Source organism: Halictus rubicundus, unplaced genomic scaffold (assembly GCF_050948215.1).
Source record: "Halictus rubicundus isolate RS-2024b unplaced genomic scaffold, iyHalRubi1_principal scaffold0028, whole genome shotgun sequence".
Classification (NCBI taxonomy): domain Eukaryota; kingdom Metazoa; phylum Arthropoda; class Insecta; order Hymenoptera; family Halictidae; genus Halictus; species Halictus rubicundus.
In genome coordinates, this window is record NW_027488569.1 from 1,289,004 (window position 1) to 1,306,948 (window position 17,945).

At 44.0% G+C, this 17,945-nt stretch overlaps 1 protein-coding gene across 10 annotated transcripts in view; it reads right to left on the reverse strand.

Annotated features, from left to right (window-relative positions):
• The window catches only part of Mical-like (MICAL-like protein), a 321,784-nt gene that overhangs the window by 46,677 nt on the left and 257,162 nt on the right, over positions 1-17,945 (reverse strand). For 7 of the 10 annotated variants that reach the window (XR_013083775.1, XM_076803827.1, XM_076803831.1 and 4 more), the window contains 2 exons: positions 17,380-17,557; positions 15,742-16,080 (listed from right to left, as the gene is read on the reverse strand). Coding sequence is in view for 9 of the 10 variants with exons in the window: in XM_076803827.1 (XP_076659942.1) it covers positions 15,742-16,080; positions 17,380-17,557 (517 nt within the window). In the remaining variant the exon portion in view is untranslated. The remainder of the gene's footprint in view (positions 1-15,741; positions 16,081-17,379; positions 17,558-17,945) is intronic. The other 3 variants (XM_076803830.1, XM_076803829.1, XM_076803826.1) reach the window with 3 other exon arrangements.

Genomic DNA, 17,945 nt, shown 5'->3' on the forward strand with positions numbered 1-17,945 from the left:
GACGGCATAGTGTTAAGTACAAGTGTACGTATCTATATAAAGCATTTCGTTAATTAAACAATTATTATCATAACCACGTGTCAATTCAATCCAATCCAGTCCTCACCATACGTCGTATGTGATTTCATTAATTGCCGTTTCCGATATTTGTATTTAACCCTTTGCACTCCTATGTCGAGTGTGACTCGACATTAGTTTTTATCTCAGCAGCTCCATTGTCGAGTCCCACTCGACATTATTTCATGTCCAAATAAATAGATGTCGCGCACACGTTACCGACGCTCTTAACGACCCGGTTTATTGTTATTATTATTATTAAGCGAGAGAAAACTTACGTAACTTACATCAACCTGCTCAGAGTTTGAAAACTGTATAACTGTCACCCTCTAAATATTTACGACGAGTGAAAGGCGCGAATAAATAAGGACTTTGATAGTAGGGATAGTGATGACTATATGCAAGGAGCAGATTTTGAGTACAATATATTCGAGGAAGAGGATAATGCGAATGACCTTGCTAGAGGTATCTCAGAGGTCAATATAAGTCAAGATGCCGATACAGACTCGGAACCATGTTTGCGTCGTAGGCGTAAACGAGTGAGGAAACTTTCTAGCAGTAGTGAGAAGCGTTGGGAGCTGCTGGTAACGAAATTGAAATAAAATTCGGAGTGCAAAGCGTTAATCTGTGTTCTCTTCCGTACGTCTGCAGCCCACCAGTGGCTCGGTACACCCTCCGAGAAAACAAATTGTTTATTGAATTGAATCTGAGTTCTTATTCGTACACCCGTAGCCCACCAGTGGCCTGGTACACCTCCGAGAACCAGATTCTTCCGTTGATTCCGTAGTTGTTTTAGTTCGCATACATTGTTCTGTACCGGCTAGCTGGGCGCCGGAAGAGAAATCTTCGGCGCACCAGCACCAAGAAAGATTTATGGTTTGATTTATAGTGTCCTTGTAGTTCCTAGCGACGAACTCAATAGCGCAAGTGGACGCCATAAACTTTGGGTAGTCGAAGGGTCTCCAGCTTAGAGTGTCCCAGCGACGCGTGCCTGCTTTCTATCAACCGGGAAAGCTGGGCCCGTTGACGTAAGCCAGCAGTCACGTACCTTAGCACTGGGCCCGGAAGACACCCCGCTGCATCACCAAAATTAGTTTTTAACAAAACGACGCGCTCACCCTTCTCACGCACGAGGGGCGTGGAACGTGGGCGTGTTACGCAAAATTCACTGATTGGTGGAAGTTCCTCGAAAGGTCTTCCACCAATCAGTCGACAAGCGTTTTCGAGGATATAAGGCAGAGACTACCGACGCGAGAGGTTCGAGTCTAGTTACAGTCCGGTCGCTGTTAAACCACAGTTAGAGTCTAGTCACAACCGAATCTCAGTCGAGTCAAAAAAGTCAGTCGAGTCTAGCTAGTTACAGCCGAGTCAGAGAGTTCAATCGTGCTAGTTGAACTCCTCCGAACGCCGCCGCGACTTCACATTGATAAATAAACGACTCAGTTACAAAAACCTGATTTGGGACATTATTCGAAGGCATCCGCCTTACCATCACCCAGTTCCTTCAGTTCTATCGAGAAATCACATACGTCGTCGCGCCGGCCGGAAATATCAACTGCGGAAGCTCGCCCGCGAGTACGGCGTAGCAGCGGCAGGTCAGGGCCCGTTCGTTCGGTTACTAGGCGCGGAAGCGGTCCCGACGATCGCACGTGTAACTAATTTCTCCGGGAAAGTGAGCGTCGCGTCGTGACAGATCAGCGAGAGCAGATCCCCTGGAGGACGCCCCCCGGATCACGCTGGCTCCTGTCGACCGTACCCGAGAGAGGGCTCAGTTTCAGCCCGCCGAGCACCCTGACGACCCTCTTCCACGGGACGAGCAGCGTCCGCAACACCGAGCCTGAGCAACACGACCAGCGAGCATCGGCCGAAGGAGACTAGCCTGGTGGGAATCAGCCGGAAGGTTCTAGTCCGGTGAGAGTCAGCCGAAGGGGTTTGGTCCGGTGAGTGTCGGCCAAATAATTACGCGCGTCCGAAAGTCTCGTGTCCCGAGTCAGACACGGTTATACTCGCCATGTGGAATCAAAAGCTGAAACTATTATTATTGACGTCTTGTCCGCGAACTCGTGATTCGCGCTATCGCCCGAAGCGAACAGCGGGACGTAAGAGTTGACATATTAAAATATTAATTTTCTTCAGCTTATGGTATCAAACGAGAAAAAATATGTGATGTGCTATCTTTTTGTCCCGGAGTGTTCGCATGGCGCATTAGGGTCACCCCACACAAGACAGGCAAGATGCCGAAGTTGTTTAGTCGCCTAATATCATCGCCAATAAGGACTGAGGCCACTTGAGAGGCGCTCGAGGTGCTCACAAGAAAGGCCAAGTTCCGAAAATCCTGTCATTTACTACTAGAACACCAGAACCGTTTACTCCCCTCTGCACACCCAAGATGCTCATGCTGGAGTGTGTCGGCCACAGACAGCCACAGACAAGAATAGTCAGCGACAGAAATCTCTGCGAATACGGACGCAGTTATAGTGCGGAATTTACTGGACAAATTCAATGTTCGTGTATATCACGATATGAAATACATTCTTTTTGCAAAAAATGCGTATGAGGATGGAAATTGTTATTAATAATCATATCATAATCACTTTTTATGCGTAATACTATTTTGCAATAATTATATGCCAATCATTTTTATTTTTTCTTAATTTGTTTTTAATATATGTTTTATACCTATTGGAAAAGTAATAAAAATGTAAAGATAATCGAGATTGTTTGGAAGAACGTGAATGGGAATCACATTCAAAGTACTGAGAATGAGTCGGATAGCGAATAGCATTCATTTATTATTAATTTCGTTTTAAATTTGTTAGTTTTTAAAAATAAATTTTTTATAAAAATATGTTGGAAATTCCTAGATACTAGAGTTCATGCGCCCTCTTACGTTGAGTAGTTTTGTACTTTTGTAACGTACGAATTTTTTCGTACGCTCACTCTGTGTGTTACCGCCGCGCGTATAGCATATACCTCAGAAATAAAGTTCTCTTTCATTGTAAATTAAAACTGCGCCTGTTAATTTGTTTTTACCTACAAATAATAAATAGCTCAATAAATAGTTTTGAGGCTCCGCTAATTAAGAAACGGAATTTCATAGAGGAAGAATCGTAAAATATGGCCACATTTTTTCAAATTTTTTCACACTTGAACCAGTGGTAAAATTTGCAAAACAAAGATATTTCTAATATTTTTTAATTAAGAAATGACATTCACCAAGGAAAAAATAAATTATTTGAGAACAGCAGTCTTTTGTGATAACCCGGCTCAACCCCCGCCTCCCATTTTCTCTTGGACCACAACATACTTCAATGTCATCAAAATTCGAGACATAGTCCCCAAAAAATGATCGAATTCACATGGAATGATCCCCTTCCTAATGTGGATATTTCCTTAAAAAAAAATAAAAATAATAACTATTCTCGTTTTTACAATATATATATATATATATATATATATATATATATATATATATATATATATATGTATAATTTACATATGTTACGTTCCGAACAATTATTATTAGTTTCTAAAACCATTTTGGCTTTGTCCGTCGGTAGCACTGTGATTGATAATTCTTGTAATTGTGGGATTTCCCTAATTGATCACAGTGTGGCCTTTGACGATGTTTAATATTTTAGATTATTCCGCGGTGAATGTATTAATGTAACGAATACCCTTCTTGGAGTCAACGCCGTTCGAAAATATTTAGTTTTATTTAGCAAAGCGTTCTGTGAATAGTAGATAGACAAAGGGAGAGGTAGCGACGCCCTGCTCGTCACCTTGTTTAGTATTAAGCGACCTCGTCAGTCGGGCCGTAACATAAGGCGTGTTGCACTAACGGTCGGGGGAGAGGCTGGCTTATATGGTGTTGAGTATGGGAGCGTGAGGGTGTTCGGTAATTCTTTGCAATTGTGGGGCCACCCTAACCGAACGCACCGAGCGTCGTCTCAGGTATGTTGACCGTTGAAGGTTTTCCTTTGTTTACACGAGCTACGCCGTTCGGCGACCGTTGGTGTAGGCATGGGTGTGTGGTCGCAAGAATGAAAGAGGAATGCGTGACGCGCGTGATTGGGCTGTCAAACTGAGATCCAAATTTTATTGGCTAGGCGCGTAGAGAGGGGAGCTGGCCAGCGGGCCGAGCTAGCCGAAACGCGGCACGGAGCGATCCTTCTTCGATGTACAAGCGCGAGGTGCGTGTCGTCGAATCCGTGAGATCCGTATTAGGCAGAGTTTCGTCTTAGGGTTTCAATAGCGCCCGGGAGGAAAGTCCTAAATCTCTCGTTAAATAATTGTAATTTGTTTTAAACATTAATTCGTCTTGCCGAGCCCGTTGTGCTCGTAGTTTTAGTTCAGTATCAGTTTTACAGTAGCTCGTTAGCCCCGCGGTATCGTTATTCGCGTGGCGGAGTGTTTAACGAGTTAACCGTTTTAATTTTAGCTTTTAGATACATTACTCAACGGCATATTGTATTCTCTCTTTGCGAGTTATTTCCACCGTTGTATTGTGTGGAGAGAGATATTGTATTGGTGAGTGGTTTTCGTTGTGTTTTTATATTGTTTATATTCATGTGTGATATACTGCTAAACTGTTGCCTTGCAGGTCCCTATACAGCCGTGCGGGTTATGTTAACCGATTTCACTCGATTGTTTTCTCTCCGCATTTGCGTAAATATATTCATACGTAGTTCGTTCATCTACTCGAACCCATAGCTTGTCATTCAAATCCGACTTTAACCGTCGGGAGAGCAGCGGAACAGTGGGTAGTAAATCTGGACGATTAGAGAGATCCCGCTCTCTCGGTTTAGGCTTATGCCCTTCCGGGAGTTCGCGTAGTCGTCACACATACAATACAAGGATGTATGATGTTTCACCAAGAGGCAGGAAGATTTCCTATTTCCATGGTATTGTTAAGGGGAGATACCGATAGTTTACCTAAGGAACCGTGAAGGCCCTAAAAACATTTTTTTTTTGTGCCATGCACAGCAGGGAACTGTCAACGCGCTCCCGAAAGGCCATCTGGAAATGGTCAAACGCTCGAGATAATGACCCAACCGAGGCGAGCAGAAATATAGTTTGGAACACTGAAGCCCCGTCGACTCAAACCCTACACCCTGGTTTCGAATCTAGCGGCCAAACGTCCCCGGTCCCGTCCCGGTCTTGTATGGGTCGACCTTAATATTGTGGGATCCTAAGATCACACGGTACGCTAGAAGCGTAAAATAGAGTTAAGAATAGTATGAAATGAAATAGTCGCACTGAATTACACTGAAGCGGCACAGCTATCCGCAAACAAAATTCGCCACGCGTTCGGCACAGCTTTTCGAAATTGCGCGTCTCTTTGTCACACAGCGTCTCGATTTTACAGCCAACCATTCGGCGTTCGCTTACACACTGATTGGTAAGATTCGAGTACTCGTCAACCGTCGTTCACGTGTTGTCGCAGGACATAGGGGCTCCACAGCTTCTTAGGTAAACTATCGGTATCTCTCCTTCACAACATCATGGAGATAGGAAACGTTCCTGCCACTTGGTGAAACAGAATCACACATCCTTATATGTACTATTATACGTAAATTATACATATATAATTCTTCTTAAATAATTTCTTAATGGAAATACAGTGAGGAGCAAAATTGAACCAGGATAAGTACTTTTACTAAATAGTGATAATTTATTTATATACCAGAAAAGGAGTGGAAAAAATTTGTTACATATATTAATTTACATTTATTGTACTATAATAAACTAGCATGCATTTTATTGTATTCTTGTTTGCAAAACTGGTTGCAATTGCAACCATTTCAAGTTCTGGACTGGCCAGCTCAAAGTCCAGACTTAAATCCAATAGAGAATCTTTGGGCAATACTAAAAAAACAATTACGAGACATATGTATATGATTCTCCACCACGTAATCTGGATGAACTGTAAAAGAATTGAACAACAATGGTATGCAATCCCTCAACAAATATGCACAAATCTAGTTGAGAATATGCCAAGCAGAATTGCAGCCGTTTTAAGTGCCAAGGGCTTATGGACAAAATATTAAAGTCATTTTAAATGCTTTTTTGTAGCGGTGCAAAATTGAGTCAAAAGTATAACTGTATAACTACAAAACTATACAAAATACAATAAAATTTATAGATGTTTATTACATTAAAATAAGTGTACAATAATGTATACCACTAGTTACCTTCAGTCCTTACAGCGATATACAAATAAATTATCATTTTTTACAAAAAGCACTTACATTGGTTCAATGTTGCTCCTCACTGTATATTAGAAATATCTTTGTTCTACAAATTTTACCACCGGTTCAAGTGTAAACAAATTTTTAAAAACATGGTCGTATTCTACGATTCTTCCTCTTTGAAATTCCGTTTTTTAATTCGGGGAGCCTCAAAAGTTGCAAATATTTGGTACTTAGAACAGTTATAAAAATATATTAGGTTGGAGGGAAAGTTCTGTCGTATTTTAAAGATAACATTTGAATCAATTTATAAAAATATATGTTTAATATTATTCAATGATGTAATTTCCATTATTTGTAACAACTTGTTGCCATTTTCAGGTAACCTGTCCATTCTTGTTTCCCAATGCCTCAATAACAACATGTGTCCTTGGTTTACAAGCAACATTACCTGCTTGTTTAAGATACGATAGAACTTTCCCTCCGACCTTGACATCAACAATTATTTTAAATGCAGAGGAAAATAATAAAATGTTCATTTAAGGGAAATCAAAAGTGTCATTTCGCCGACTACGATGCTTTGCAATTTGACTAACACAGTAAACACCATATAAAAATTTCATACGGTACACACTACAATAACACTGCGATGTGAAACACTACAATAACTATAAACGGCTGTCAGGTTTGAATTATTTGTTATTTTGTGTCCATAAAATTCTCGAATATTCTTTATGTATTCTGAAATAGGGGTCGACAGTGTTTGTTCTAAAATTGCAAATTTCACGTGGTGAAAAAACAGAACGCGGGGAAAGAGGACCTGAGATGTCCTTTATTTTATCTAAATTGTTGTTGGAAGGCGTATACTGCGAGTGTACAGTACAGGTTAAATAATACCATTCATAGTACAAAGGACATTCGAATTCAGAATTTCTATCTATAAGGACCTAAAAATTATTTATCTCCTACAATGATATTCTTTTTTTTTTGTTACGAGAGTAATAAATTGTTATTTTGTTTGTTATAACGTTTAAATTCCTTAACAACGTATTCCCCACCTATTACCACGACGAAATCTGAAAAGTTCGAGTGAATAGCTTTTTAAATAAATACAGCATGTTCATTCTGCCGTCGTGCCGCCACGCCACTTGCCGAACAAAACATTCTCGTTGAGAATGTTTGCCACGAACCTGACAAGCTCTAGCATTGGCATTTCCTGGGGTGTACAGGGGAGTAAACGGTTCTGGGAACCCCTGGGGTTCTGGTAGCAGACGACAGGCTGTGCCTTTATTCCAAGCATCTCGAACCGTCTCAAGTGGCCTTCAAGTCTGCACTTGACTGCATTCCTAGAGGTTCTCTGACTTTACGTCAGGTTCGTCCTCGACGTCTATAATCCCAGCGGTTCGCATTAGGTTCATCCGCGTACTTAACTAACAAATTGAAACCATATTCCTGGGCTGTTGCGACAAGGATTGTCAGGAGGATAGCCGGAATTATCTTGACGAAGATATACAGTGACTCGACGAACACCAAAGAAAACGACACTTATGGTTTGGACGCACAACCGAAAAGAATTGACTTTATTGAACAAAAAAAGTATTGAAAATCACGGCACACTCCGGAAACGATAATATATATATATATTAATAACGTCGAATCCAGAGGGGCGCGGAAGACACACCGTGATTGGCACGGATAGGCGACTGTAAGCGATAAGCGCGTGTGGTTCGTACAATGTCTCGTGATACAAGTGAAGAAAGTGTCGTCTCGCGATGACAATAGACGAAATCGATCTAGTTTAGCGGTCGACTCGCACTTTTCGTCGCTGTGTTGTGTAGCGCTCCCGCGAGGTCGTATCGCGTAACGATATTCACAACATCATAATTCGCGGGAATCGTTGAATCCTAAACATACCGCCCGCCTCGGATGTTCGCATCCGATACCAAAGAAGAACACGAGTGATACACTATGATATACAGATTAGATCAATTATTCGATACAGATATTAGATACAATATTGGACAAGCTTAACGGGTTTACGTATACCACCGCCCGCCGTGATAACCCTGATGAGTTTAAATACTGTAGCTGAGCGAAGAGAGCTCTCTCATTGTCGGTACTTCCCGTGGCTACGACTCGGGCACCCTTTTTGCTTCGCCAGAGAGCTCCTCATTGATATCAACGGGAAGGAAACAGAGTTTCACGATCGGACGTTTGTATTCAGACTGTGAGGTCTTAACGGTAACGACGCGAGTAACACCGTCCGCTCCGGGATGACATTTAATTATCCGCGCGAGTTCCCACTTGCATGGGGGTGCGAGGGCGTTTCGAAGAAGAACAATTCGACCCACCTTCGCGAGGTGACTCGCGGTGCGCCATTTTGTGCGTTGTTGTAACGAGTGGAGGTAATCAGTGGACCACGCCTTCCAGATACTTTCGTACAATTTTTTTAATAGCTGCCACCTAGTCAATCGCGAGTCCCGCACGTCCAACAACGTGGGGGATGGCACTGTAGTAATCGCGGAGCCGATAAGAAAGTGCCCTGGCGTGAGCGCGGTATAGTCGTCGATATTGTCCGACGACGGGGCGATCGGCCGGGAATTCATACAGGCTTCGATTTGACATAACACCGTGGTCAGTTCTTCAAAGGTGAGAGTGGTCGCGCCGATTACTCGTTTCAAATGATGCTTTAAACTGCGAATACCGGCTTCCCATAGTCCGCCGAAATGCGGGGCGGAAGGGGGAATGAAATGCCATGCAACTTGATCCGTCGCGAGTATGTTCCGCAACTTTGGGTCTCGTGTCGCGGCTCGGAAAGCCGCGGTCACTTCCTTATCGGCGCCCTGAAAGGTCGTTCCGTTATCGCTATACATGGCGACCGGCAAACCGCGACGCGAGCTGAACCTATCGTAACACGCCAAAAACGCAGCGGTGGTGTACGACCCCACTAATTCGATGTGCACGGCACGAGTTGTCATGCAGACGAATAACGCAATATATGCTTTCGTCGCCTTGTGTCCGCGTCCGGCGGTTGTTCGGACCGGTATAGGGCCCGCATAATCCACGCCGCAATGCAGAAACGCTCGTTCGGCACGAGTCACGCGTACCGACGGAAGATTTCCCATTACTTCGGATGGGACTGTCGCACGTTCTCGCGCGCATCGAACGCATTGATGTATAACTTGGCGCACGATAGGACGTGCCCGTAGAAGCCAAAAGTCTTGTCTCAATTTTGCAAGCGTTAATTGAGGACCGGCATGTAACAATTTTAAATGCAGATGCTTAATTAGGAGCAGGACTAAAGGATGCGAGGCGAGGAGAATAGGGTGTTTGGTATTTTCTGGCAATGCCGCATTTTCCAACCGCCCGCCCACGCGAATTAGACCGTCCGCGTCGAGATACGGGTTTAATGATATTAATGGGCTTCGTTGCGGGACCGGCAGCCGTTGTTGTAGACTCCGTACTTCGATTGGATGTACCGCTCGTTGAATGTACTTCAGCCAGAACGTTCGCGCTTTCCGAATTTCGTCCGGGAGCAGAGCGCTCGTCTCGGAAAACGTTGCCGAGTGCCCGTCCTTTGCTAAGGCCAATGATCGCGAGAGCGGAAGAGGTGATCGAAGTTTTGAGGCAAAACGTAACAGATACGCTGTCACGCGGAGTAACTTGGGCCAGCTGGAAAATCGCGATGCTAAATCCCATTGATCGGGAGCAGTGGCAACGTGGAGGGTGGCCGGCGCTCGTTCCTCTAACAACGTCGTGGCATCGAAACGAGGCACGGCACAAGGCCACGAGGTCTTGGGTGAGTGGAGCCACATCGGGCCATTCCACCATAATGAGTGGTTCAAAAATTGCGGGACAGTCATTCCGCGCGAAGCGCAGTCGGCAGGGTTTTCCTCGGACCGTACGTGGTGCCATTGACATTGCGGCAAGAGTTGCTGAATGTCTGCGACGCGGTTTGCGACGAAAGTTTTCCAGCGAGATGCAGGCTGATTTTTCCAAGCAAGGGTGATCGTGGAATCGGTCCAGCAATGCACATCGCATTGACTTTCCCCAAGCGATGTGCGTATGAATGTCATTAAACGACACAGCAACAAAACTCCGCATAGCTCAAGTCGCGGAATGGATAGGGACTTGAGCGGAGCTACCTTAGATTTGGCCGCGAGCAGAGAAACGACAATATTGCCATTTTCCGTGGTAACGCGAGAGTATACCACAGCCGCATAGGCGTTTTGAGAAGCGTCTGCGAAACCATGCAACTCATATTGGCGATTGTGAGCTCCACATCCGGTCCACCGTGGTAGACTCATAGAACGGAGAAGAGGAAGCTGGGTACAATACGTTGTCCATGTTTCGCGGAGCTCGCTAGGAATTGCGTCATCCCAACCGCACTTTTGCAACCATAAGCGTTGCATTAGAATTTTGGCCACGATGACGACAGGAGTGACCCATCCAAGTGGGTCATAAATTTTCGCGATAGTTGAGAGGATTTCCCGTTTGGTATTCGGAATAACAGGAGTAATTGTAACCTCGAAACGAAAAGAATCTGTTTCAAGATTCCAAATTATTCCGAGGACCGTCAAATTGTCGTCGGGTGACAGCGGCTTATTGACAGCGAGACCGTGATCCGTGGGATCAATATCCGCAATTAATGCAGGGTCATTACTTGCCCATTTCCGCAATGTAAAACATCCTTCTTTTAACAACGCGGCGACTTGTTCGCGAGTTTGTCTCGCTAAGTGCGGATCGTCCGCGCCGAACACGCAGTCATCCACGTAAATTTGATCGCGAAGAACTGGTAGCGCGAGAGGATATTTCGACCCTTCGTCCCTCGCGAGTTGTTGTAATACACGCAACGCGAGAAAGGGTGCGGGAGAAGTACCGTACGTGACGGTCAAGAGTCGGAAATGTTGAAGCGGAGCTGCGGGAGAGGATCGCCACAGAATCCGTTGATAATCAGCGTCTCTGGGATCGACGAGTATTTGCCTGTACATTTTGGCAATGTCGGCAGTGAAAACATAGCGATACCGGCGCCATCGTAGAATGACAGCGGCTAAATCCGTTTGTAATTTGGGCCCGATCAATAGGTGATCATTTAACGAGGTTCCATTTCCGGTTTTCGCAGATGCGTTAAATACCACGCGAAGCCGGGTGGTAGCGCTGTGCTCACGAATGACCGCGTGATGTGGAATATACACGGCTTGATTCGTCAGGATCGGTAACGATTCAGTGATATCGACCATATGTCCGAGTGCCTCATATTCGGCTAAGAAGTTCGAATATTCCGCGGAGTGCTCTGAGTTTCGTTCCAAACGATTCTCCTGCCTTTTAAACATTGTCGTTGCCGCGGAAAGTGAAGACCCGATATTAATGGGAGGCCCTTCGATAAATGGCAAACGAACGACATACTGTCCGTTCGAAGTTCGAGAATGCGTGCGTTGAAAATGATCCTCGCATTTTAGTTCGGCGGGGGAGAGACGCGTAACAATCGGCAACTCCTCGACTTCCCAAAATCGTCGAAGTTCAGTGTCTAAATTCGCCGAAACGTTACAGTGGAAGTTCGCGAGGGCGGCGGGAGCGCTGGATGTTAATGAGGGAACCGGACCGGAGAGGATCCAGCCTAAGGTTGTATTTTGAGCCGTAGGCTCGTTTACTTTCCCTTTTCGTAACCCATCCAACAGAAGTAACCCATAGTGATCGGCACCAATAATTAGTTCTATTGGGTCAGAGCTGAAGGGGTTCTCGTCCGCCAATGTTAGATCTCGAATGTGCGAGAGCCGATAGTCGGTAGTCGCGCGAGCAGGGATGTAATTGGACAAGGATCTTAAGACGTAGGCGGTGAGGGAGTAGACCGCATCGGTCTTGCAGGATGCGACGGTAAATGTTGTTGTCGAGTGACACGCCACCGCATTGTTCCCGATTCCGGTGATACTCACTGCAACGCGAGAACGTGGAAGTCGTAACCGTTGAGACAAGTTTTCGGAGATTATTGAAACGACTGAACCTTGATCCAGCAGGGCGCGAATTTTCTCGGAACGGCCCGATGAGGATCGCAGTTCGATCCATGCCGTCGCGAGCAATATTTGTTGCGACGCGGTAATGCGAGGAACGGAGCACGACGCGACGAGGGCGGTGACGTTGTTTTCGATATTCGGCGATGACGTAGACGCGTCGTCGAAGTGTAACAAGGAATGATGTCGCTTGTTACAAACGGTACAGTTATATGAACTGGTACACTTTCTCGTTGGATGATGTGGACTTAAACAATTAACACATCGGTTACTTTCTTTCACAAAATCGAACCGTTGTGCTGCAGATTTGCCTTTGAAGGAAGAGCATTGACCGAGAGTATGATTTGCTTTGCATAATGCACACACGCCTTTTGCAACAGCGGCGCCGTGTAACGACGTGGCACGAACACGACTCGATTTTGCTCCGGACGACTCAGGTGGTCGCGATGCCGCTACCGAAGTAGACTGCGCGATAATTCGCAATGCGCGCACTCGGGAGTTCAGGAACGTATCGAGTTCCCTAAATGTCGGACACTGCGTAGTATTACCGAGATGCAACTCCCAAGCCTTCCGCGACTTAGAATCTAATTTTTTCGTGACAAAGAAAACAAGCAAATCATCCCACGTGTCAACAGGACGGCCGAGGTTTTTTAACGCATTGATCGTTAGATTGGCTTTGTTGCGAAGGCTTCGAAGTTGATCGGCCGACTCTGACCGAACTTGTGGAAGGTCATACAAAATATTTAGATGTGCGGTAACAAGTAGACGCGAATTTTCATAAGTCTCGACAAGAATACTCCATGCGCTGGTGAATCCGGCATCGGTAATCGCGATATTTGTGACGAGATCACTCGCTTCTCCCGTTACGCACGACAATAAATATTGGAAACGTGATACATTGGACAGACCTCGGCGTTTGATGACCATAGCTTGGAAGCGATCTCGAAAGCTTTCCCACTCACTGACGGCTCCCGAAAATTGCGGAAGATTGAGGGTGGGCAGGCGATTCCCATCTGCACTTGATGGTAGCTCCGTTGCTTCGGCGGCAGTTTCTGCTACGGGATGGTCGGGATCCTTCGGGTCCCAGGTAGATAGCGCGTCCGCCATGAAGTCTGATGTATTCAGGTAAATCTCGTGTAACTCCAAGAAACGATCCTGGATGAAATAATCGAGGCTGGACTGCTCGTCCTCCGTGGCCACAGCGGCGAGTTCCTTATGCAGAAGTTTGCATTCGGCAAAAGAATCGTTCAATCGTGCCATTCGATTGCGAACAGTAGCGGCAGTTAGATTCCTTTTTCCGATCTTTTTGAAATTGTCGAGGGCACGCTCAACGACACGAAAGTTGTCGATTTGTTGTCGAAGCAGTGTCTTGAGGTCACCCATTGTGATGGCCGTTAGCTACGGTATTGTTCCGACCTTCAATTTAAATTGGAATACCCAACTGTTTTCGAACGTTGAACGAATTCTTTTGGCTGCCTCGATAGTGTGGTTCGTCAATTTCACTGCAATCCGGCTCGAAGGACCAATATGTTGCGACAAGGATTGTCAGGAGGATAGCCGGAATTATCTTGACGAAGATATACAGTGACTCGACGAACACCAAAGAAAACGACACTTATGGTTTGGACGCACAACCGAAAAGAATTGACTTTATTGAACAAAAAAAGTATTGAAAATCACGGCACACTCCGGAAACGATAATATATATATATATTAATAACGTCGAATCCAGAGGGGCGCGGAAGACACACCGTGATTGGCACGGATAGGCGACTGTAAGCGATAAGCGCGTGTGGTTCGTACAATGTCTCGTGATACAAGTGAAGAAAGTGTCGTCTCGCGATGACAATAGACGAAATCGATCTAGTTTAGCGGTCGACTCGCACTTTTCGTCGCTGTGTTGTGTAGCGCTCCCGCGAGGTCGTATCGCGTAACGATATTCACAACATCATAATTCGCGGGAATCGTTGAATCCTAAACACTGGGCTAATAACGGTTCGCCGCCCTCTGACCCGACCCTCGCGACCCTGAATCGTAACAATGTGAACAGTAGTGAATAAATAATGTATTGTAACGCGACGAGGAACAAGAAGCGTCATGACCCCTCGACAGCCCCGCGATGTAACAGAAGAATTGCACCGGGGCAGCGTGGCCGGCAGTTCGAGGGAGACCGTGGGGTCTGGAAACTTCTAGACCCCTAGTAACGCGTTATTGATAAAGTTAGCAACGAGTTCGTATAAATACCGGTAGATTACCGCGGAGCGAGCACTTTTGCTGCACCTGTGGGAGAGGACAAGGTAAGACCATGGCCGCCCGCAGGATGGGAGAGTACGAAGCAATGCTAACGGACGCCCAGCAGAGGACAGGGGTTGTACCTGGACGCCTCTCTGGATACATGGGAGAGGACGGCCATGAAGGCCGGTCGCCCGCCGAGAGGAAAGAACAGGGTAGCTTCCTGGCCGGCTGATAGTAGGGACGCCTGGTTCCTCTGTACGTTTCGGAGAGGACGTCCATATGAAGGCCGGCCGCCGAACGGACATGAGAAAACCGGCGAAACCGAGTTTCGTCGTATCCCCAGAGGGGGGGGGGGGGGAGTACGGTTGAAATAAACCGGAAGCCCGATGGTGGTATCGCGTATTATATATATAAAATCTTTTCGAAAATAATTCGTTGCTAACTTTTTCTCTCTAGAAAAATCTATTTTGTATAATAAACCTATCTCCTATAATTTGTAATAACATTTTGGAAAATATATCCTGTGTCCCCAGATTCTCCGATTCCTATTATTCCACAAGCATCCACCGCAATCCTTACGTTACAGTATGAAATACTTTTGTAAGGACTATTTCATTTTTAAAAAATGTTAAGATCGCTAATGTCTCTTCGGTATATTACTTTATTAAAAAAGGATATAAACGAAATTAACTAGAATTGGTTTTTTCTGTTGAATAACTGAGAAATGTCTATCACCAGACACGGGCATGTGGCGACCAAACTAATGTTTTAGCATTACTCACGCTTATTCGTTTTGTTATAAAATAATTGTAATATCGTAGTGACGATTTAGTCAAAATGTCGTTGGGTCTTCAATGGCAGGAAAAGGGCCGTAAAACATCAAGACCCGACGAAAGCCATATCCAAGGAAAGAGGGCCATAAAAGAGAAAGTGTCTCCGAGGAAAGCCAGGCCCAAGGGTAGGCTGGGATTTTCGCGAGAAACGCACAGGCTTTGGGGATGAGTGCGCGTGCGTAAGTGAGGACTGGAGAAGGACATTTTTGGGGAGAACGGACAGAATTGTGTTGACTGCGGAGAGTGAAGAATGTGTGCGTTCTTTGCGAGTTAGAGTATCTAGTTTTCTCCTACATCGATATTATCTATTCAATACCTTTTTTTTGTGTATTTTTAATAAACAAACTATTATAAATCAAATACCACATAATTATTATGGCAAATAGGTATCACTACAAAATCGTTAAAAATACTTACTTTCCTTCTATGTGGTATTGGACATGGAGGAGCCGGATTTTTCTTTCTTTTCCATTTCCCTTGTGTACTTTTATCTGTATATGGCGAGTGATAGTCCGGATTGTCTGCATATGAAATGTGCGTCAAACTTTGTTTAGTTCTGTTTGCTTCATCCTTATCCATTTTTTTATCTTCCCATAAATTTTGATTACCAATAATATTACATGATTCATTCATTGGAGATTCTTGAAGTGTCAGCGGAGTAACCATAGCCGCATTATATGGAGTACTTGTTGCTATCGGTGGTGGAGGAGCGGGTTTTGTTTTACGCGCCTTAAATGTTGTGCGTTGATGTGATTTCTAATACCAAAAAAAAAGACACGACAATTTAAATATTCTTTCAGATAATATTGTATGTGTGACATAAATATTGTATGTATGATGTGGAACAGAAAACGAGTTTGTTATTCAACGGTGTTTGAATAATCGGTTTCCGAAAAATATGTTTTATAATTCGGGTACACTGTCCTTATTTTGAAATTGACTCTATACATTGATAGAGATTCGACATTCGTGTGATGTAACTTTTGCCAACATTAATTATTTGCTTCTTAATTCTCCAAATACAGTGATTTCTCTATATATGTCGCAAAGATCTGACTGTTAAACGTCGCGGAACTATCCTCACTACCGCGGGGTACACCCCATGAGGGTCTTCGAAGCTCGACAGGCCTCGAACGCCGAGAAGTGTAAACATAACACGAGTCAGGTATATCGGTGTGAGACCAAGATACCACTACTGATCTAACAATAAAACTTCTTTATTATTAATTATTGTTTTATGAGACTTTCACCAACATATTCGCGGAATTTTTGTAATTAAAATGATACCAAATATGATATCATTCCGATGATATCTACTTGTGTAATGAACGATGAAAGTTACTTCCAATCAGAATTATATTAACGGAAAATTGGTGTAAATATGATCCGAATGATATCGTGTTTGGTATCATTTTAATCAGAAAAATGTCACAAATATATTGGTGAAAGTTTTATAAAAAAATAGTTAATAATAAAAAAGTGTAATTGTTTACGTAAAGGCCTGAGCTCACGCGGGCAAGTCATGCAGGAAACTTTCATCGTTCATTACACAAGTAAATATCATCGGAATTGTATCATATTTGGAATCATTCTCATTAGAAAAATGCCACGAATATGTTGGTGAAAGTCCCATAAAAAATAATGGAAAATAAAGAAGTTTTGTTACTGGATTAGTAGTAGTATTCTGTCTCACACCGATATACGCGACCCGTGTTACGTTTACACTGCTCGGCGTCCGAAACCACTCGAGCTTCGCTGTCCTTTTTTACGTTCGGCGCGGATCAAAGAATAGTACAATCTTCTAGACGGCATTTGTCGCTGCCAGAGCCGTGTTTTTTACATGCAGCATGTAGGACAGTTATGTTTACATTCCTCGGCGACCGAAAGTATCACTTACGACTCAACATTGTCTCTATAAACATCCAATAAACAGTAACAATTGAATTTTGGGACTCTATACTCCATTTTTCATTCCAGACCGCATGCATACATCATTCGATTAATATAAGAAGTAAACCTAAAGCAAATTAAATATTATCTTTGTTGTATAATTACGTGATATTCGGCTGAAGTATTTTGTAGATCGACTGCTAGAGGTGTGCGTTGCTGTGGTACATGTAGATCCTTATTGCTTGGTGGTAATGGTGCTGGTTGCTTTTTCCGAGGAGTTACACCAGGCGTTGCTCCAAATTCGGAACTTGTCAGAGAAGTACTTGATGCATACAGGCTCCTGCTATGAAAACCCAATTTTTTACGAACTATTTCTGTTTTATAGCTAGTCTATTGTGGATAAGCTCGATCAGGTTCTCCACTTATTCGACTAAAAATACTTTTGAGCGCGAATGTTTATAATATTCACAGAAATAGGAATTTTGTATTTCATACTGCTATTTTTGTACCTGTAAAGGATATGGCCAGGTAAGGAAGTCAACACTGTGCTTGAACTACATTAAATATCTGATTAGTCTGATGGAACCCGTTGATGGGGCTTCAAGAAATAAACATATTTTGTAAAATGATGACCGGAAGGTAATAAAATAGAAAAATCAATGGAATAAAATATGGAATAAAATAGAAAAATCAATTTTTAGTTTGTTTTTAAGTCGCATCTGAAAAATTCT